Consider the following 23,036-nt stretch of genomic DNA (forward strand, 5'->3'; position numbering starts at 1 on the left):
AGATACTCAGGTGACATTTCACCCCACGCTTCCTGTAGCACTTGTGGCTGTTTTGTCGGGCACTTCTCATGCACCTTACAGTCTAGCTGATCCCACAAAAGCTCAATGGGGTTAAGATCCATAACACTCTTTTCCAATTATCTGTTGTCCAATGTCTGTGTTTCTTTTCCCACTCTAATCTGATGGGGACATGTGAGGGAGTCTTAAACAAAAGACTCTGATGTACTTATCCTCTTGTTTAGTTTTACATCTGGCCTTCCACATCTCTTTCTGTCCTTGTTAGAGCCAGTTGTCCTTTGTATTTGAAGACTGTAATGTACACCTTTGTATGAAATTTTTTTTTTTTTTTTTTTTGTATAGCCTTCATTCCTCAAAACAATGATTGACTGATGAGTTTCTAGAGAAAGGCCATTTTTTAACTAATATTGACCTTAAGACATGCCAGTCTATTGCATACTGTGGCAACTCAAAAACAAACACAAAAACAATGTTAAGCTCTATTTAATGAACCAAATTGCTTTCAACTGTGTTTGATATAATGGCAAGTGATATTCTAGTACCAAATTAGCAATTTAGCATGATTACTCAAGAATAAGGTGTTGGAGTGATGGCTGCTGGAAATGGAGCCTGTCTAGATTTGATCAAAAATGACTTTTTTCAAATAGTGATGGTGCTGTTTTTTACATCAGTAATGTCCTAACTATACTTTGTGATCAGCTGAATTCCACTTTGGTGAATTAAAGTACCAATTTCCTTCTGAAACAGCAAAATCAGTACATTATTCCAAACTTTTGGCTGCCAGTATATGTTGTAGTGAGAATCACACTGGCACCAAATGAAATGAACTGGGCCTCACACAAGACACCAAAGTAGGTGGTGATTTTTGATCACACGTCACTTAAGGTGTGTATGTGTTTATTAATATCAGATGGCCCCTCCTTCCATTCTCAGAGCACCAGCTAAGGAGATTCACCTTAACAGTAAAAGAATGATCCAAATGGACCATTCAGTAAATTAGAAATATGTAAATTGGAGGGAGCTGGTTATCTTATTATCCTGAAGGATTCATGAGATTCGGCCTAACCCTTTAATGCTCTTCTGTATAATCAAAACAAGGAACACACAGTTTTAATAAAATTATTTTTATTTACAAAAAGATAAACAAGAATAACTAACAAAACTACAAAATGGTACTAATATGCTAAAAGATCAAATCAATGAATAGGTAAATAAAGTGCATAAGATGGGAAGATGCAAATGGTTGAATTGGATATAGCAATGGCAAAGTATGACTATTATCTTCTGGAAGATAAGTTCCTGTTTCTCTGTTAATTAATAAGGTGAAAACCTTATTTCAATTTAAACAAATAACTCAAAGATTATTTGCAAGACATTTGATACACATGTTATGTAATCTAAAGAACATTAGAAAATCAGAAACTGATAGTATACACTAATGCCAAGGTCTCTGGAAAGAGGTTTTGTAGTGATATTTAAGTTCTCCTCGATCGATAGATGAGTTTGGTCATGGCGATGTCTTCCAATGGGGCTCAGTGCCATGTTACAGTGAGGAAAGAGCTGGATTCCATTTCAACAGTCTTGGACAAGAAGGAGCTGAGGAATGCTGATCTCCTGGAAGCATTCCTCACTGGAACCCCTGGAAGGGTTCTTGCAATCTGGAACATGCAGATATACAGCCCTTATGCTGGTGTAAGATTCATCATCTGGAATACGTAGATGCATGAAACTTGAAGAGAAGGTTTGCTTGCCAGAGCTAAACCTTATCGCTGTAGTTATCTCCCTGGTATAGGGATTCCGAACTTTTGTTGCAGTAGTCTCTTGTAGTGAGGCTTGTTACTTGGTCAATCTTCTTCTGTCTCTTGGATGGACACTAAGAATGTTGGGTGATCTGTTATCCTCCCTCTGTGAAGCGGAGACTTAGCATGTTGGATGGTTTGTTTTCTGTTACATCTCCTACCACTAAGGCCAGATATTCAGAATGTTGATTATTATTCTGTTATTGCTCCCGAACTCGAACAGACTCAAACGGAGAAGTGTTATAGAAGTGTATCCCGTTAATGACCCTCTGGACAGGGACTCAGGACAAAGGTGTGGTTATCCGGAGGATAGTTTCACACCTTCCTGATGAAGAGGAGATTTCAGTTTGGGGGTTCTTGTTTCAGGGTTATGATTGGCTGCTGAGATCGGAGGGGGCCCACACAGTGTGGCTCACCATCCCTTCTCTGTGTGGAACATTTGCATATTTTAAATTACATAGTTAAACCAATGTCTTTAAAGTCTCATCTATGCATTGTTCCTTTTCCAAACCTCTTAAAAATAAACTTGCCATTTTTCTGAAGATATAGAGACCAAACATGTTATTGAAAGATTATATATAATATAATTAATATTGTGCATGCATTAATTTATACCACCATAGTTCCGTTTGTGTGAACTATTGTGCTAATTGAACAACTGCAATTTACATAAAAAGTTCTGTGAACAAACATGCAGTAGATGTATTGCAGTTGGTGTCCATGTTAGGATTAAACATTTATGTGTAAAGATTTGTCTTTGTGGCTTCTTTGTTTCAGCTTTTGCTACATGGTAATTTAATGCTGCTTCGAGAGGTCTTGAAGAATTTTATGGCCCTTAGCTCAACTCTGGTCTTAGGTCAAACCTTAGGATGGGGGTTTAAGATGTTGCTAAGAAACCACTCATGGACCAATGAGAAGTCTTTTCCAACATGTTGGAAGGTCCGGGGGCTTACTTTCTGAAGTATCTGGTAGTTGCCAGGCAGCTTATCTGATGGCTGTGCTTGGCATTGTTTTGTGTTGGTCCTGCCACGATCGAATCAAAATGGAGCCACTCTTCTTTGCCTTGACAGTTAGGGAGGGGCTCTGCCATGAACTGGCTCCTGGAATGTCATCTGGTCCAGTTGTTCACCACAATATATTTACAAGAGAATATTGTGTCATCTTACTTGAACCCTATATTCAACGCAGCTCAGGCTCTGTCTGTGTTTGATTACGTTGCAGTGTATTCCAAATGAACTAATTTGCCAAACGAAGTGAAATTCAAGAGATATCCCATGTTCAGTGAGTAGGGAGCAGTGAACACTGCGTAGGGACCCTGTGGATTGGAGTGCACCTTTTGTGTTTCCAGTAAGCATGCTAACTGATTAGCCTACAATGCTAACATTCCATCATGTATTCCCTTTGTTGCATTCCCAACTCTGACCCTTTGCAAGAACCAACTTATGCAAAAGAGTGTTTGGGTTATTCATGTTTTTAAGCTTAATAACACCAAGAATAGAGTGTATTATCACTTGTGAGTTTAATTGTCGCCATTGAAAATGCTGAATCCATGGCAGATGTACTGTGGGGTGGGCCAGTTGCCTTGGGTGAGATCTTGATATACAGTATAATTAAAAATGAAGATGTGAGGTGTTGCCATTAGGGTTCTCAGAGATGAGAGATGTGAGAAGGGTGAGACTAATCACTTCAGTGTTAAGCATCTGGTGATAACTGCCTTAATTGGGTTATCAGAGCAGACCTAACAACAGATTTCTGTCACGTAAAACTAACAATTGTTTGCATGTTATGTAAATGCAGAAGACAATACTGTATTAATTGTACTGTATATTTGTACACTAATAGGGTCTACAATGAGTATTTTCAGCCAACACTCAAGGTTCAAAGACTTAAAGGGACAGTTTACCCAAAAATAAAATGTATGTCATTATGAGGGTTTTGATTGATTGATTGATTGATTTTTATTTGCATGATTTAAAAAGTATACAAAAAATGAAATAGCAAAGATAACAATTTATATACAGTGCAGGGAGCGGCAGAAAAACCTGCAAGGGCTTATTTAAAGCCTCCACATAAATAATGTAACATTTTCATAATGTTAATAAAGAACACAAAATTAACATACAGAAAATAATATGACTATATCACAATGATGACGAACTAAATATAACAAAATATGTATCATAACAACAACAGAAATAAATAAAAATATATCAATATATAAACAAAAAATAAGTAAATAACATGTATATGTGTATGTCTGTGTGTATATGTGCATGTGCATGCTTGCATATGTGCATAGTGTGTGTACGTGCATATGTGCATAGTGTGTGTACGTGCATACCTGCATGCAATCTTCTATAAAATGTGTGTACGTTTGTATGTGTGTATGAGCGTGTATGAGTGCCTATAACAATAGTGTATGAGTGCCTGAACAATGGTAATAATACGTCACTTTGAATTAAATAATTAAAACATGAATACATGGACAACAATAAATGGGGGAAAGCAGTCGCAAGGCAGCAATTAAGTGATCTTTTAAGCATCTTGCGTAACATTTTATAGAAGAAAATATTTTTGCCAGTTGAGAAAAGCCATTCCATAATTTGGTACCCCTGAATCTTATCGAAAATTGACCTCTACAAGTGAGAAATTTAGGAGGATGAAAATCTGAAGGTTGATGAGTTGGAGTAAGAGTGGACTTGTGGATTTGCTTTAAAATAAGTCTTGAAATGCTCAGGAATATTCCCTTCATTTGAATATATCTTATAAATGAAAACACATATTTGAGAAATATTAATATCATAAATAGTAAGAATCTGGAGTTTCTGAAATAGAGGAGCAGATGACAGATATGACTCTGATCGGGTTGCAATCCTAACAAAACATTTCTGGAGGACCAAAATTTTGTGGAGAGTGGTAGGAAAAGTACTCGCCCAAATTATATTACAATATGAAAGATATAAGGATAAATTAGACTATAATAAAGAGTGAGAAATTAATGGCAGGATGTTCATTTTTGGGTACTTAAATTACCTTAAATATATTGAAAGTGCCTTTCAACCTACAAAAGTCAACCCACAAATTACAGTTATTTCTCCACTTTAAACTATAATAAATGAATAAAATAAATGCCGTACTTCACCCTTGATAACTTCAGTAGCTCTGCAACTTACAGTTTTTCATCTGTCCATTTACAGGTGGCCAATCTCTTGCGTCTTTTCCAGATACCTCAGATCAGCTATGCCTCAACCAGTGCCAAACTGAGCGACAAATCCCGTTATGATTACTTTGCCCGAACTGTGCCCCCTGACTTCTACCAAGCCAAAGCCATTGCTGAGATTCTGCGGTATTTCAACTGGACTTATGTCTCCACCGTTGCCTCAGAAGGTGATTATGGTGAGACAGGTATTGACGCATTTCAGCAGGAGGCCCGGGCCCTGCAAATTTGTATCGCTACATCTGCCAAAGTCAGTCGCTCCATGGACCGCTACAGTTACGAAGGAGTAATCCGATCTCTGTTGCAGAAGTCCAATGCAAAAGTAGTGATCCTCTTTACCAGAAGTGAAGATGCCAGGGAGCTATTGGTTTCAGCAAAGCACATGAATGTTTCCTTCATTTGGGTGGCCAGTGATGGCTGGGGTGCACAAGAGAGTGTGGTGAGAGGAAGTGAGAATGTGGCGGATGGAGCTTTTACCATTGAGCTTTCATCCTATACAGTCCCTGACTTTTCAGCATATTTCACAACCCTCAATCCTTACAACAACACACGGAACCCCTGGTTCAGAGAGTTCTGGGAACATCGATTTCAGTGCAGCCTGCATGATATTAACTGTGGGAAGCATTCTCTCCGAGATGGCAAATTCGAGCAAGAGTCCAAGATTATGTTCGTGGTGAATGCTGTCTATGCGATGGCCCACGCCTTGCACAACATGAGGCAAGCAGTGTGTTCAAATACCACAAAAATCTGTAGTGCCATGAAACCAGTAAATGGAAAAAGATTGTACAAGGACTACATCCTGAAGACAAAATTTGATGGTGAGTAATATATTTAGTGGCATAAAACTGTATAATATAGATTAGTTGTATATAAATGAATTAAAGGAATGATTCACCCATAAATTAAAATACTGTAATTATTTATGCACCATTGTGTTGTTCCAAACCCACATTACTCTCTTTAATCCGTAGTACACAAAAGGAGATGTTTTGCAGATGTTTTCACACTTCTCTTTTCCATACAATGAAAGAATATCAACCAGGGCTGTAAAGCTACAGAAAGTAGAAAAAAGTATACAAATTTTGTGCTCAACATGGTCCCATAGAAACACATTACTATATAGTACTTTCATTTTCACATGGCTCGTTGTACATATCACTGCAGTTTCTTAGTGAAATAAACACTAGGGGCACTACAACAACAGTGACTTTTATTTCCTTTCACACAAATCATGAGTAAAATGGCAGATTATCAGTTTCTTAAAAACGTACTTTTCCCCTTGTTCCTCAATGTAACTGCAACACAATTACATTTATAAGGTTGTTCGAGTGTGGTCAAACTGCATGGTAGCTCAACTGATAGAACATTACACTTAAGATGCATCCGAAAATGAGCCAAAAGTGTCATAGAAGTACCACAAGATGACGTGGTTGCTTCAGCAAATACATTGTTCATCTCACATTTGCATTTTATGACACTGTCGGTTAGGTTTAGGTTTAAGGTTTAGGTTAGTTAGGTTTTGTTGATTTGAAACTCGATAGAGTATTAACCTTAAAAACCTCATCTGTTTGAGAGAATATTTAACTCGTTTATAGCACCACACAGAGGACATTGCATATCAGAACTGCTGCGATACATGAAAGGACACACGCTAATTTATTTTTCATGAGATCAGGCTCCATGTTCTATATGCCAAGTCTTTTAAAGTCATACGATAGCTTTGGGTGAGGAACAGATACAAATTTAAGCTATTATTCACCGAAAATCTTGCCCTCTTCGGCAATGCTCAAATCTCATTTACACTTGCAAATATACAAACTTGCCACATTAAGATCACGTTTGGTTTGACGTCAGTGATGTCAAATGCCATTGCTTCTCACATGTCTCTAAGCATACCATAACATGGCAAGTTTGAATATGACATTCTGCTAAACTTATTTTTTCTCAAAAAAGAATGAAAGTCTTATGGGTTTGGAACATGATGCTGAGTAAATAATGACAATTTTCAATTTTGGGTGTTCCTGTTCCTTTAAATGATTTTGAGATGTACTATGTCATGCTATTCAAAGTGTGTTAATATCCCCAAAAGAAATAGTATTGGTAATACAGAAAAGTCTGTAGATATATATATATGCCAATTTGTTGTGCCACAATCCACAGAGTTAATTTATCATTCTAACTATTTAAATTTCATTTTTATATTACACAATTAGTTTTTATGGGGAGGATATTTATTTGTCCATATTATGTATTCATAAAAAAGTTAATCTCATAAGGCCAGTACTTGAATTATACCTGCCTAAAATCCAAAATATTTGAACCTTTTCTTATCAAGGTTTTTCTGTATGGATATCTTCCACAAAGGATGTTTACACCAAATGTGTATGAACATCAGTCCGCACTAGTCTTTAACAGTTGCACCATGTCTCCCTGATTTTTCAGCACCTCATGCAGGAGCACCGCATTTGTTAGACGCCATATCAAGTCAATAGAAAAAGAAAAAAAAAACGTAAACTTTTTAACGCATCTTGTGACACCTGTATTCTGTTCTATTCGTGGTGCTGCAGCTAGCTTTTTTTGTGCACAGACACATTCGTTGTGAAGAGCCCCTTACAATAAGCGTCATTTTCTGCTTGATGGTGTTCTCTGCATTATATACAATCCTGGGATTATGGCTATATCCATTCATATTTACACTATAGCATCTAGGGATGAATAAGGTTAATATTTGCTTTCAGTCTCGAGATTAAATCTCAGAGCAAATATGTGTTTTTATGTTGAACAGTGTGTCTTAATAAAATCATGTATGTCTATTCTTTGTTTAGTCAAAGAAATCAATTTGAATGGTAAATGGTTTGGGAGGTTTTCCCTTGGGGAAAACTACTGTTGTAAAATAGATTGCACTAGTGCATAAATCCAACATATAACCTGTCTGTGTACACTATAATGAGTCCAAGTGTTTTGCATTAGCCTCATTAAAGGATATATATTAAATGTCTGTGTCAAGTGATCAGTTCCTTGTATTAGGGAACTAATGGAAGTCTGTCATAATCCTATAGCAATTCTTAGTCTAATTCGAAATCTCTTTGCCATCTAATGACTTTTTTGATAATGTTCTTCCAAGAATGGCAAATTACATCATAGAAACCAGGGAATGTATCAACCTCCTGACCTCAATTATGTAAATGTATCGTTTGCACCTGAGTCCAATGCATCTAAAACCTGATGAGCATTGTGCAGGGCAGAAAGCAGAAGAAAGCAGGGTAGCATTACGTAAGAGGGTCTAGCAGGGTTGTACGTTTTTCTGCTTACAAAGAAAAACACTTTGCTGCTGAGAAATATCTATTTATCTGTTGCCAAGAATGTAAATAAGTTATATGTTTATTGGTTGCTCTTTGTGTTTGCAGCTCCATTTCGCCCAGCTGATACAGAGAACATTGTTCACTTTGACGCTTATGGAGACAGCCTGGGCCGCTACAACATCTTCCATTATCACAAAGAAAATGGCGAGTATGTGTATCGGAAAGTGGGGTACTGGGCCCAGAATCTGACTTTGAACACCAGCTCGATCCCCTGGGAAAGCCAAGTGGTACCAACATCCCAATGCAGTGACCCATGTCGTAAAAATGAAATAAAGAGCATGCAACCAGGTGATGTTTGTTGCTGGATTTGCATTCCATGCCAGCCCTACCAGTACCTCCTGGACGAATTCACCTGTGCGGATTGTAGCTTTGGACAGTGGCCTTTAGAAAATCTAACAGGCTGTTACAACTTACCAGAGGAGTACATTCATTGGGAGGATGCCTGGGCTATTGGGCCAGTCACCATTGCTTGCCTTGGAATCCTTAGCACGCTCTTTGTAATCGGCCTCTTCTTAAAGCACAACGAGACTCCAGTGGTAAAAGCTAGTGGACGTGAACTTTCCTACTTACTTCTCCTAGGTGTCCTTCTTTGTTATTGCATGACCTTCATCTACATCAGCAAACCCTCTGCTGTGGTGTGCACGTTACGACGGCTTGGATTGGGCACGTCGTTTGCTGTTTGCTATTCTGCATTGCTGACCAAGACCAATCGAATTGCTCGAATCTTCAACGGTGTCAAAGATGGAGCACAGAGGCCAAGGTTCATCAGTCCAGCCTCTCAGGTGGCCATCTGTGCTGCTCTTATCTCCTGTCAGCTCCTTGTGGTAGTGGTCTGGCTTCTGGTAGAATCTCCAGGGGTCAGAAAGGAGGTCAGTCCTGAGAAAAGAGATGTGGTGACACTGAAGTGCAACAGCAAGGACTCTAGCATGCTGATGTCTCTTACCTACAACTGTGTCCTCATCATCCTCTGTACCTTTTACGCCTTTAAGACAAGAAAGTGCCCAGAGAACTTCAACGAGGCCAAGTTCATCGGCTTCACCATGTACACCACGTGCATAATCTGGCTGGCATTCCAACCAATCTTCTATGTTACTGCCAGTGACTACAGGGTAAGTAAATATGATCATTGCAGTGCATGGTTGTAGCAATACATATCAATACCTCACCAGCTAAACTCAGTTAAAGGGTTCACCCTAAAATGGAATGGAAATTCTGTCATCATATCCTCAAAACCGATTGTTTATTGTTGATCCAAATCTCTTTGACTTAAAAAATGACCATAAAAGTAGTCCATTTGACTCATGCACTATATTCCACATCTTCTAAAACCAAGTACACGCCAATGTTTAAGTCATTAAAGGTGTAATTTTTTCATCATCAAAAAAGTTTGAATCCTGATCAAATTAATTTTAATTTTGAAACGCATATATAAAATAAGGACCATTCGCATGATATGAAGACTACAGTTATATCAGTAACCTTATAAAAGTTGTTTTAGTCTACATGAAGAGGGTCCCCATCATGGGGGCTGCCAAAATAGGATCACATGACCAGTCAAATACTACTCATTTAATCTCATAGACACTTTCCAACTCATGGAACTCCAACTCAAGGATCAAATTAATCATGGCTGACTTTAAATAGTGAATTTTTGCAATGCCATTGATAACTGAAATCTATTGTGTTTGAATAATGCTGCATCCATGCCCCTTGGTGTCCAAGATGACATAAACACAAAAGTTCACCTTCAATCATCAAAAATGTTCCCCTCCAACACCGCTCTTAAATCTTTATCCCCATTTAGTTTCATTGTATGGAAAAGAGCACCCAGGACATTCTGCTAAACATAAATCTTCAACATCACACAGGAAATCACCATGCTGCTTCCAAATGTCCATTTCCTTTTAAATATTGACAGTGTAATCATTCTGCAACCTTTGTATTTCAAGGAAAAAGTAATGCAGGTTGAAAACAACAATTGATGACAGAATTTCAGTAAATGATGAAAGAATTTTCATTTTTGGGTGAATTAACCATTTAAAAAAAAAAAAAATCTATAAATTAAATGTATTTAAAAATTCATACAAACAGGATTTTAAATGTTGTGTTTGCCGGAAAGTTGAACATTGCTATGTTAGTCTGCTGCAATATTGTTTATGAATGCTTTGCCTGAGTGTTCTATATAACAAAGACATATCTTTGAGAAGCAAATCTCATGCCTGGGGATAATACCAACTCTCCTCTGGGAATAGATGTCAGAGAGGCTGTTTCAAATCACACTGCACACAAAATGACAGCATGAAATATTTTTCATAATCTAGATAATGAGCCTCTCTTATAACCCTTAATCATTTTCTGACACTGATTTTATCCTTTATTTTTAGCATATACACAATTTCCATGAGAGCACGAGTGAGGTAGTTTACCTGATTTTGTTGTTGTTGTTGTTGTTTTTGTTTGTTTTGTTTTGTTTTTTGGGGTTTTTTTTTTTGTTACCGTACACACCAATTCAAATGGCAGATCAGATCCCTTTGATCACCTGTCTTTTGGACTGATGAAAGGAGAAGCTCACATTTCATGTGGCTGAAAAGCTGTTTAATGTAGAACAAAGCAAGTGGGATATTTCATCCTGGCAAATAACTAGGCTATAAAAATATTCCATTCAGTATCCTTCAATCAAGTGCCTGAACACAGAGAGCCTACTATTAAATAAACATTTTTGCAATTTTAAAGTGCATACACCTTTTTACAACTCTTTTTACAATTTAAACCTTGCTCCATGACTTATTTAATAAAAAATAAAAAAGGGGGAAATGTTTATTTTTACTTCAAAGCAAGAATGTAATCTTTTCCGATCTTTTTCCCTAAAACGATATTTTGAGAGATTCACACATCTGTCCACTCCAATAAAAGATATTAGCTATTCCATATGTGCTTGGTGTATCACCACTTTTGTCAGCCATTAAAAACAATTAAAATAAAAACCCCATTAATATATATATATATATATATATATATATATAGAGGAAAGTCATATAAAATGATATGTAAGGGTCAAATGTCGTTTGGATAAAACATCAAGGTCTATCAACTGTTTTCCATATAGTTACCTTTTATCAGACAAATCCTAACAAAACAGCACTGTGAAAAGTACTGTGAAGGTGAACATTCATTGACATGGTTCTCCAAGTTACTTCATAGAATACCATGGTATTATCTTGGTTAACGTCCAACAAGCCATAATAATAATACCATGGTACTTTTTGGTTAGTGCAAGAGAGGAACACAAGCAAAGGCTGTTAAATGATGGAAGACCATATGATACATTTTGGGCTTGATTTTTTTTATTTATTTATTTATTTTTTATAATATACACACAGACATGCGGCCAGTAAAAAAAAGAACAGTCTGAGATCTATTACACTGCGGGTAACAGCCAGTATAATTTATTTGGCTGCTTCAGTCTGTCAAAAAAAGTTTAGCAACATGATTTGGATGTATAATGGCAGTGGGGGCTTCTGCGGGGGTCAATTCTACAAAATCCATTAACACTCGAAGAAAGACAAAATAAGTGATAAAATTAGCAGGAGATAGAAGGGAATCTCCTGTTTTGATTGGACTGGACATCAGTCTATCAGCTCTCTGTTCAGGGTTTCTGCATTTATGTACACTGGTGGCCAAAAGTTTGGAATAATGTAAAGATTTTGCTGTTTCGGAAGGAAATTGGTACTTTAATTCACCAAAGTGGCATTCAACTGATCACAAAGTAGAGTCAGGACATTACTGATGTAAAAAACAGCACCATCACTATTTGAAAAAAGTCATTTTTGATCAAATCTAGACAGGCTCCATTTCCAGCAGCCAACACTCCAACAACTTATCCTTGAGTAATCATGCTAAATTGCTAATTTGGTACTAGAAAATCAGTTGCCATTATATCAAACACAGCTGAAAGCTATTTCGTTTGTTAAATGAATCTTAACATTGTCTTTGTGTTTGTTTTTAAGTTGCCACAGTATGCAATAGACTGGCATGTCTTAAGGTCAATATTAGGTCAAAAATGGCAAAAAAGAAACAGCTTTCTCTAGAAACTCGTCAGTGAATCATTGTTTTGAGGAATGAAGGCTATTCAATGCTTGAAATTGCCAAAAAAACTGAAGATTTCATACAAAGGTGTACACTACAGTCTTCAAAGACAAAGGACAACTAAACAAGAGGTACTCTGGTACATCAGAGTCTCTAGTTTGAAAAATAAATGCCTCACATGTCCTCAGCTGACAGCTTCATTGAATTCTACCTGCTCAACACCAGTTTCATGTACAACAGTAAAGAGAAGACTCAGGGGTGCAGGCCTTATGGGAAGAATTGCAAAGAAAAAGACACTTTTGAAACAGAAAAAGAAAAAGAAAAGTTTAGAGTGGGCAAAGAAACAGACATTGGACAATAGATAATTAGAAAAGAGTGTTATGGATCTTAACCCCATTGAGCTTTTGTGGGATCAGCTAGACTATGCATGAGAAGTGTCTGACAAGACAGCCACATCTATGGCAAGTGCTACAGGAAGCGTGGGGTGAAATGTCACCTGAGTATCTGGACAAACTGACAGCTAGAATGCCAAGGATCTGCAAAGCTGTCATTGCTGCACGTGGAGGATTTATTTTTATGAGAAGTTTTTGAAGTAGTTTGAAAAAATTCAAATTGTAATAGTAATTTTTCACGTTATTAATGTCCTGACTATACATTGTGGTCAATTGAATGCCACTTTGGTGAATAAAAGTACCAATTTCTTTCCATAAGAGCAAAATTTGTACATTATTCCAAACTTCTGGCTGCCAGTGTATGTGTGTGTGCATGTGCCACATGGTGTGCAAGTGGTGTGGTGTGTGTGGTGATGTGTTGAAACACAGGAGGCTGATTCCCAGCAGGGGCCCATGCTCTAAAAGCAAGGTGTGCCTTAGAGACCGAGCCCTTGCTGCCCACCCTCACACACACTCACAGAAAATGCTACAGCCTTATTAATTTAACAGAAATCATTTCATAGTATGGTTTCATAATTTCTGCTTTTCACTTACTGGCTTTAACATGCTGAGAAACAGCTTATGATGCTTGTAAGATTTATATGATAACTATTTGATATGCCTCTCCTCGGAATCTACATTTAAAACACAAATGTGCACATAAAATGCATGAGCCTCATCATCTGAAGGACCATGAAAGATAAACATGAATCTTGTATTTCAAAAGTGGGATGCTGTACTTTAAATACAGTGTGTTATATACTCACTGAGCACTTTATTAGGAACTGTTTTTTGTTTTCAGCACCATTTGGAGTAAACTCTAGAGACTGTTGCATGTGAAAATCCCAGGAGATCAGCAGTTATGGAACTTCTCAAACCAGCCTGTCTGGCACCAACAATCATGTTGAAATCACTGAGATCACATTTTTCCCCATTCTGATGGTTGATGTGAACATTATTTGTAGCTCCTGACCTGTATTTGCATAATTTTATGCATTGCACTGCTGACACATGATTGGCTGATTAAATTATCGCATGAATATGAATTTTCAAAATGATATTATGTGGTTTATAATGTGATATCGCGGCAGATCCAAGGTGAAATGTCCATTGTATGGCACTAAAAGCGAGTTAAAAGTTCTCCCAAACAAATGGGGGCTTTAAGATTATTGCTCTATTGAGTTTTAAATCAACAAAACCTACCTCACTACCCTAAACCTAACTGACAGTCAAGAAAATGTAACATGAAAAAGGCAATTGCTGAAGCAACCACATCATTTTGTGGCGCTTCTATGACATTTTCAGCTCACGTGTCATTTACATTTACATTTAGTCATTTAGCAGACGCTTTTATCCAAAGTGGCTTACAAATGAGAAACATAGCAAGCAATTTGTCATACAAAGTTCAACAACATCTGCAGTGTTGTACTGCCAAGTTCTCAAGGTGGATGGAGAAGTATAGGAGCTATCGCAGAAGAAAGACAGTAATTGTACAGTAATTGCAAGTTAACTTCAATAGTAAGTGCAATTAGTGTGGATTGGTTAAGTGTTTGTGGAACAGATGTGTTTTCAGGTGGTTCTTGAATGTTGAGATGGTGTCAGCAGATCGTGTGAAGGTTGGAAGCTCATTCCACCACAGAGGAACAAAGAAAGTGAGCGTTCTTGGCGCTGCTCGTTCATAGACCGCAGAGAGTGAGTTGGAACATAGACTTGTAGAAGTGAATTGAAGTAAGAGGGTGCGGTTTCATTGGCTTTCCTGAAAGCCAGAGTCAAAGCCTTGTGTCAACTCGTGTGCTCTTCACATCCTTTGCATTCCAAGTGTAACACTCAGTTGAGCTACTACGCAATTTGATCGCATTTGAATTAGCTTGTACTGTAAATGTAGTTGGTTATGTAATGCAAATGTTAAAATGCATCACCTTACAAGTAAAAGTGTTTTTAGATAATAAAAAAGCATTATGTGAGGAACAGGATGAAAAGTACGATACTGAACCAATAATCTGCAGTTTTACTTGTGATTTGAGTGAAAGTGAATAAAACTCATTGTTGTAGCACCTCTAATGTTTATTTTACCTGGAAACTGCCATGATACGTACAACAAGCCACATAAAAATCATTTTACAAAAATGTAGGTATGGTTACATGATTCGGATACCAGGTTGCCTAGATATAATCTGCCAATCCTGTTGGATTTTGTAAGACTAATGATCATTAACAATGTAGGAAACACTGGAATACAAATAAGACTACAACATCCTCATTCAATGTAATATTCTATAGGAACAGCACGTTTATGAAGACAAGAGCAAGGCTTGCTGGAAAAGCGGACAAGATATTTTCAAGCACAGCTTTACTCTAAATGATGCATTATTTAAAGCACTTTGGTTTATTCTAACGCATTGCTTCTCGCACAGAAACACTTCTAAACCTTTCTTGCTGAAAAAGAAATAATGAGCTAGTCTTTGTTGTTTGCGTTGAGAGAAAACACATTATCCACAGTTGTTCTATGTTTTCATACTACAATAATTCAACAAAGTCAAACTGGAGATTCTCCAATGCCTCACCCTGCGAGGGATTGTTAGCTGTAGCCTTAAATATTTCGAGATCTAATAGAGATCAAAGCAAAACAGCCCTACTGCAGTTAGCTGTATAGATAAATGCATAAATACACATGATTAATATTAAAATAAAATAAAAAATCAAGGAAACCTTTGTATAATGAAAAAAAATGCTTGGTAACTGGTAATGGATGCTGCTATCAATGCCAGTGCAATGGGTTCAAATCCCAAGGAATGCACATTCTGATGAAATGTTCACCTTGAATGCACTTTACTTTGGATGAATGCATCTATCAAATTAAATGTAAAATTATTTGCAGTAAACATCTCTGGAAAATCTTGAAATGTTGAGTCATCCTCTCTTTCATCAAAATCTTATTTGGGGATGCATGTCTCTAATGCCTGTATTTGTATGCAGGATATTGCTCATGCACCCCACACACAAGTTCTGCATATACTCACATACACACCTGCTTTGACATGTAATCATCCTCTTAAGATATACATTAGCCACATAGGCTTTTGCAACACATCAGAATTGACTTAAATGCAGGGTTGTGAGGGTTACATTTGAAATGTATTCATTCAGAATACATGCTGTAAAATGTAATTTGTAACGTATTCCGTTAGATTACTCAAGGTCAGTAATGTATTCTAAATACTTTGGATTACTTCTTCAGCACTGGTAGATTTTTTCACTTGTTTTGATTATAAAAACTCTGCCAGTAAAGTAAGACAAAATACACATGTTAAAAATACATTCTCTGAAAAACCTAAATATCTTATGCAGTGTTGTTTCTAAAACAAGATCAATCAAAATGATCTTGTTTTAATGATTTTTAGATATTTTTACAGGAAAATAATACAAAAATTATTATCAAGAATTTGACTTTTGCCCTAATATCAAAGGTCTTACTAGAAAAAAAGAAATTATGATCCAACATGAATTTTCTTGATAAAAAAATATGATCGTGCCTGGTAACGTGCATGTAAAATGGCTAGAAATAGTATTTTAGCTTAGCGTAAAGCTGACAATTTACACAAGGTTTATTTCTTCTGCTCCAAACTTACTTCAAACTTACTTCTCTGTCTGCTCATATGAATGTAACACATCATAAGAAAGTGTTTCATTGCTGTTCAAATGCACTTTGGATCGCATCATTTATATATATAAATGTTTTCCATCTGAAAGGACTAAATATCAAATGAAACAAATAACAATATAATGCACAGTTATCTCTTCAAATAATCAAAATACTTTTTGAATGTAACTGTATTCTAATTACCAATGATTTAAATTGTAACTGTAGTGGAATACAGTTACTTATATTTTGTATTTTAAATACGTAATCCCATTACATCTATTTCGTTACTCCCCAACCCTGCTTAAATGGAAAAATAAATCAAATTTAATGTTGACAACCCTGCTGAATGTAAGCTGAAGTGTGTAATTGTTTTGGTGCTTAAATTCCTTTTTACTATTCCAGTTTAATTTGCAGAGACATCTGTAAGTAAACCATTGGTAGGTAGATCTGCCCCAAAAATGCCATCATGTACTCACCCTCATGTTGTTCCAAACCTATATGATATTCTTCCTTGTGTGGAAAACAAAAAAAGATGTTAGGCAGAATGTTGGTCTCAGTCAACCGCTTTCACTGCATCTTTTTTTCATACAATGAAAGTGAATGGCGACTGAGGCTGTCATTTTGCCCAACATCTTCTTAAGTGTTGCACGGAAGAAAGAAAATCATTCTGGTTTGAAACAACATGAGGGTGAGTAAATAATTACATAATTTTCAGTTTTGGTTGAACTTTCCTTTTAACCACCCAGACATGTCAGGTGATATTATTGTGTTTATATGTTTGTTGGTTTAAGTTCTTCACTCCCATTTGTTTGCTCTCTCAGGTACAGACCACCACCATGTGCATCTCTGTGAGTCTGAGTGGTTCAGTGGTGCTGGGCTGTCTCTTCGCTCCCAAGATCCACATCATCCTCTTCCAGCCCCAGAAGAACGTCACCACGCACAGAGTGGCGACCACCCGATTCAGTGTGACCACCGGCCCAGGCTCCAGCTTCTCTCAAGGTACAGTATCCTTATTATCAACATCATCATCATCGATATAATGAACAGTGACTGTATAAATCAAATATAATATAGTGATTTTGTAAGCTAGCATCACCTAAAAATATTGATTGGTTTGTATTCTATCAACTGGTTTGTATTCTGTACACTTCTAAAATGTACAGAAATATTGATTAGAATTTGCATTACTGTATGATGGCAGCCATGCTGCTGAATAATAGTGAAGAATGAACAATAACTATCATTGGCTCTATGATCTGAGTACAGGCAGGCATTTGGATTGTAATTATGCTGGCTTTACGAAGCCAACATACTGTTATTCTACAGAGTTTTTTTCAAAATCCTTAAATCACAACCAAAATTTCTGACTGTAACTCTTCTTAAAGCTTTCAAGCTAAATCCACCAAATTCTGCACAGACCGTCAGACTATTCTGACTTTGTGTGCTATATATCTTTTTCTTCCTGATCATACTTATGGTTTTCCTGTAGTGGATGATACAAATCCCAAAAATAACATAGACCTACACTGACGAAATGTTCAAAATTGGACAAGATTCTTCTAACTCCAACTGTCAAAACATTCAAATTCAAATTAAATTTAAATTCAAATTCAAATTCAAATTCAAATTCAAATTCATATCTATCTCACTGTGTGTCTGTCTGTCTGTCTGTCTGTCTATCCGTCTATATAAAATCCCAAAAATCACACAGACTGACACTGATGGAATGTTCAAAATTGGCCAAGACTCTTAAAACTCCAGCTGTCAAAACATTAAAATTTAAATTCAATTTAAATTCAAATTCATATCTATCTCACTGTCTGTCTGTCTGTCTGTCTGTCTGTCTGTCTGTCCGTCTTTATAAAATCCCAAAAATTACACAGACTGACACTGATGGAACGTTCAAAATCGGCCAAGACTCTTAAAACTCCAACAGTCAAAACATTCAAATTCACATCAATCAGTCAATCTATCTATCTGTCTATCTGTCTGTCTGTCTGTCTGACAATGCTTTGTCAAGCTAACATGAAAAAAGTAAACTTTACCTGCCTTTTATTCTTACATTTTAGAATAATAGTAAAGTCATCAAAACTATGGAATAACATAAATGGAACTATGGGAATTATGTTGTGACTAAACAAAATCCAAAATAAATCAAAATTGTGTTATATTTTAGCATCTTCAAAGTAGTCACCCTTTGCCTAGAATTTGCAGACATGTACTCTTGACATTTTCTCAACCAACTTCATGAGTTATCACCCTGGGATGCTTTTTAAACAGTATTGAAGGAGTTCCCATCTATGTTGGGCACTTATTGGCTGCTTTTCTTTATTATTTGGTCCAAGTCATCAATTTCAAAAAAAAATATTTTTTTTTATTACATTTTAGTTTTGTAATGAAACAAATTAATATGGTGGCACAATTATATTTTTGTCTACAAAACTAATTTCAAACATTTAAGCATATGCCTTCAGATCAAAAGATTTTAAAGATCATGAGAAACATTTCGGTCAAGTGTTTCAAAACATTTGACCAGTAGTGTAGTTATAGAATTGAGAGAACTCTGGCCTTATGATAATGTAAATGGATGAATCTCACAAAACCTGCCAAGTACATCAATGTCATATTTCACCCCAAAATCAAAAGAGAGATAAAATATTATATTTTACAGAATTTAAATGAACCATATTTTTAGTAACATTAGTTCGCTAGTTCAAATCCCAGGGCTTGCTGAGTGACTCCAGCCAGGTCTCCTAAGCAACCAAATTGGCCCGGTTGCTAGGGAGGGTTGTAACATGGGGTAACCTCCTTGGTCGCTATAATGTGGTTCGTTCTCGGTGGGGGTGCGTGGTGAGTTGGGCGCAGATTCTGCGGTGGATGGCATGAAGCCTCTACACACGCTATGTCTCCGTGGCAACGCGCTCAACAAGCCACGTGATGAAATGCGCGTTTTTTTTTTTTTTTTGGTTTTTTTTTTTTTTTTTTTTGGTTTTTTTTAATAACGAAAGATGCGCGGGTTGATGGTCTCAGACGCGGAGGCAACCGGGATTCGTCCTCCGCCACCCGGATTGAGGCGAATTACTACGCGACCGCAAGGATTTAAAAGCGCACTGGGAATTGGGCATTCCAAATTGGGTGAAAAAGGGGAAAAATTCGTTGAAAACGAATTCTCAATACTGTGATGTAAAAAAAACAAAGATATATATATTTTTTTAAATTGTAAATTATTTAAACAAGGGTAGTAATTGTTGTACTGCCTTTATTTATACTGATGAAAAAAAATCTGCATTACTGAAAAAAAAAAAAAGGATGTTTACAGTACTGAGATTAAAGTAATGAGAATAGTGGGAATCACAAAAAAGTCCAGACATTTAAAGGAATAGTTCTTATAATTCTCCCATCATTTTCTCACACTCATGCCATCCCAGATGTGTATGACTTTCTTTCTTCTGTTGAACACAAATGAAGGTTGAAGGAATGAAGAATATTTCAGCTCTGTAGGTCCACACAATGCAAGTAAATGGTGACCAAAATTTTGAAACTCCAAAAGCACATAAAGGCAGCATAAAAGTAATCCATATGACTCCAGTGGTTTATTCCATGAATTCCAAAGCGATATGATAAGTGTGGGTGAGAAACAGATCAATACTTAAGTCCCCCCCCCAACAATCTGATTTTACAATCAATCTCCACTTTCACTTTCACATTCTTCTTCTTTTGTTTTTGGCAATTCTTATTCTTTGTGCTTTTCACCACCTATTGGGCAGAGAGGAGAATTTATAGTTAAAATGACTTAAATATGGATCTGTTTCTCACCCAGACCTATTATGTTGCTTCTGAAGATATATATTTAACCACTGGAGACTTGTGATTTACTTTTAAGCTGCCTTTATGTGCTTTTTGGAGATTTAAATTTTTGTTACCCATTCACTTGCATTGTGAGGTCCTACAGAGCTGAAATATTCTTCTCAAAAACATTGTTTGTGTTCAGCAGAAGAAGGTCATACACATCTTGGATGGCATGAGGGTGAGTAAATTATAAGATAATTTTCATTTTTGGGTGAACTATCCCTTTAATGGTAATGAGACTATGGGAGGAGGAATATACAACATTTTCATGAAAATAATGTTAAAATGCAAAAAGTCTTGAAGGTCCTACAAGCTTAATTTTTTTTTAGTGCAAAATATACTGTAGTTTGATTTTTGTGTGAAATGTGACCTGAACATGTTTTTCTGAGATTCATCCAAATACCTGTAAACAATTATTGAATGACAATGGTGATACACAACTAACGGTATCTTTATATTATTAATGATGCCTTTACAGCCTCAGCCTCAAACATCGTGCCTACAGTGTGTAATGGCAGAGAGGTAGTGGACTCAACAACATCTTCACTCTGAAAAACAGGATCCCTGTTTGTTTGCCAAATGTGGTATACAGATAAATCTTATCTCTAGTCATGAAATCAAGTGTTGCTAATGTTGAGGAGGCTGTTCTGAATAAAGAATGCCTGTTATGTTGTTCTCAACGTGCTGTGAGTACAAATCCAATTTTATTTCTCTCTCTCTCTCTCTCTCTCTCTCTCTCTCTCTCTAATCTCTCTCTCTATGACTAGTTAGATAATATCAGTGGGATGCCAGTTTAAAATCTGTCTTTTTATGGAAACCATAATAAAGTATTGTTTGAGATATGGAGTAAACCTGTTTAAAGTATTATATACAGGATGTTTTTAATGTAGATTTATGGTGATTCTGGTTTGTGCTTTCTTGTAATTTATGTAAATAAAATGTGTTTTATATGAATACGAAAGTTCCTGCTTGATTTGAATCATGTGTCCCATTGATTTCTTATGGTAGGTTAAGTTCTTTCAATTACAATTAGTGTACGCTAGATTATTATTATTTTATTTTTTATTTTTTTTGTATTACTGGTTTTTCTTCCTCTCAGCAGTCACTTGACCTTTTTATGTACCTAGCTACTTTAGAAGTATTTTGGGCTTCATCAGTATTCTGACGGACAATATTATGTAAATTATATCAGACACAGGGAATAAAAAAATAAAATAAAAATAAAATAAAAAATAAAATCACAGACAAATGCATTAAATCAACTAGTCCATGAGAGCTTAAAAAATAAAATATTTTGGCAGTGACCATGACACTCAAAAAACGATACATTGTGGCCACCTAGAGGATATAGGCGCTCATTACATCAAACTGGTTGTGGTAAATAAGAACTGATCAAGTATAGTGATAAAAAATTAATCAAATGATACATTTTTGATACATTATGCCCCCAGTGTCATTGTTATATTGAATCAATGCATTTGCATTTCAATTTAATGTGCCAGTAATGTAATAAATAATGTTTCCTCTACCATCTAATATGTTAAAAGATAAACCAGTAATCAAATATCATTACATATTATGCTTTTTCTGCACTACACATTTAATGTAATAGTCATAATATTATATTTATATCCTTCTTCCATGATAGTAACTCATGTTCACACAAGTTACAATACAAGAAGGGCAACTGAAATACACTGTTTTGCCCACTCAGTCGTGTGGCAAAATGGCATACGGGATATTGTCAACCTGATACATTCATTATAGTAAGAGTTATATCTGCAGTAATTTTCCACATTAATTCATAATTTTTTAACCATCAGACCTGTTGTTGAAATGGCCATGCTGTGCATTCCCACTGGAGGATGCATTTACTCCACAAATGTATTCACTTCTGCATTTGTTTTCCCTCTAAAAATAAAAAATAAAATATAATAATAAATTTATTGATAATTGTTCATCTTACTTCATTCTATGCTTTTAATTACACAGTATTTTTAACTGGTTTCATTCAACACCAAATCTGACCTATGACAAACTGCCAGATTATTTACAGCTCAATTTTATTTATCTAACTTTATAAAAATAAACAAAATTGGATTTCACTACAATATCTACAACAAACAAGGTTTGGCCATATTTATATAATAATAAAACATCTGTATGTAAAAACAGTTAATTGTTTAATAAAGCTTATTACTGTAACATAAATGTGTTAATGAATATTTACAGAGCATTATACTGTCCCTGCTTATTTAACTTCTCAGACATTTTTTACTTGAACTGTGTTGCAATACACAAATCCATTTGCATAATGTGTACATATACAGTACATTACAGTGCATAAGCATTTTAACAGTAACATTTTTTATCAAATTTGAATGTATTAATTTATTTTGTTGCCTCATACATTGTACTGCAACATCTAAGGCCTGTATTTAAGAATCGTATGGCCAACTATAAGCTGCCTCCATTGCATAGCTCTGGCCTAATCTGTAGGCTACAGGTTCTCACACCTGTGTGTTGTAAGTTCAAAGGGCAAAGTGGACAGATGTAACTGCACTAAAATAATTTTATAGCCTACTATAAGGGCTATTGTCAAAGGCAGTAACACAATACACAATTTAAGAG

At 36.0% G+C, this 23,036-nt stretch overlaps 1 protein-coding gene across 2 annotated transcripts in view; it reads left to right on the forward strand.

Moving 5' to 3' along the window:
- The window catches only part of LOC127446555 (metabotropic glutamate receptor 2-like), an 81,525-nt gene extending 59,884 nt beyond the window's left edge, over positions 1 to 21,641 (forward strand). Inside the window, exons 3-7 of one of the 2 annotated variants that reach the window (XM_051707554.1) lie at positions 5,015 to 5,852; positions 8,442 to 9,505; positions 10,781 to 10,813; positions 17,378 to 17,555; positions 20,884 to 21,641. In XM_051707554.1, coding sequence (XP_051563514.1) covers positions 5,015 to 5,852; positions 8,442 to 9,505; positions 10,781 to 10,813; positions 17,378 to 17,555; positions 20,884 to 20,957 — 2,187 coding nt within the window. In that variant the 3' untranslated portion in view covers positions 20,958 to 21,641. The remainder of the gene's footprint in view (positions 1 to 5,014; positions 5,853 to 8,441; positions 9,506 to 10,780; positions 10,814 to 17,377; positions 17,556 to 20,883) is intronic. The other variant, XM_051707555.1, reaches the window with a different exon arrangement.
- Positions 21,642 to 23,036: the final 1,395 nt, after the last annotated feature.

This window comes from Myxocyprinus asiaticus, chromosome 9 (assembly GCF_019703515.2).
Source record: "Myxocyprinus asiaticus isolate MX2 ecotype Aquarium Trade chromosome 9, UBuf_Myxa_2, whole genome shotgun sequence".
NCBI classification, from domain to species: Eukaryota; Metazoa; Chordata; class Actinopteri; order Cypriniformes; family Catostomidae; genus Myxocyprinus; species Myxocyprinus asiaticus.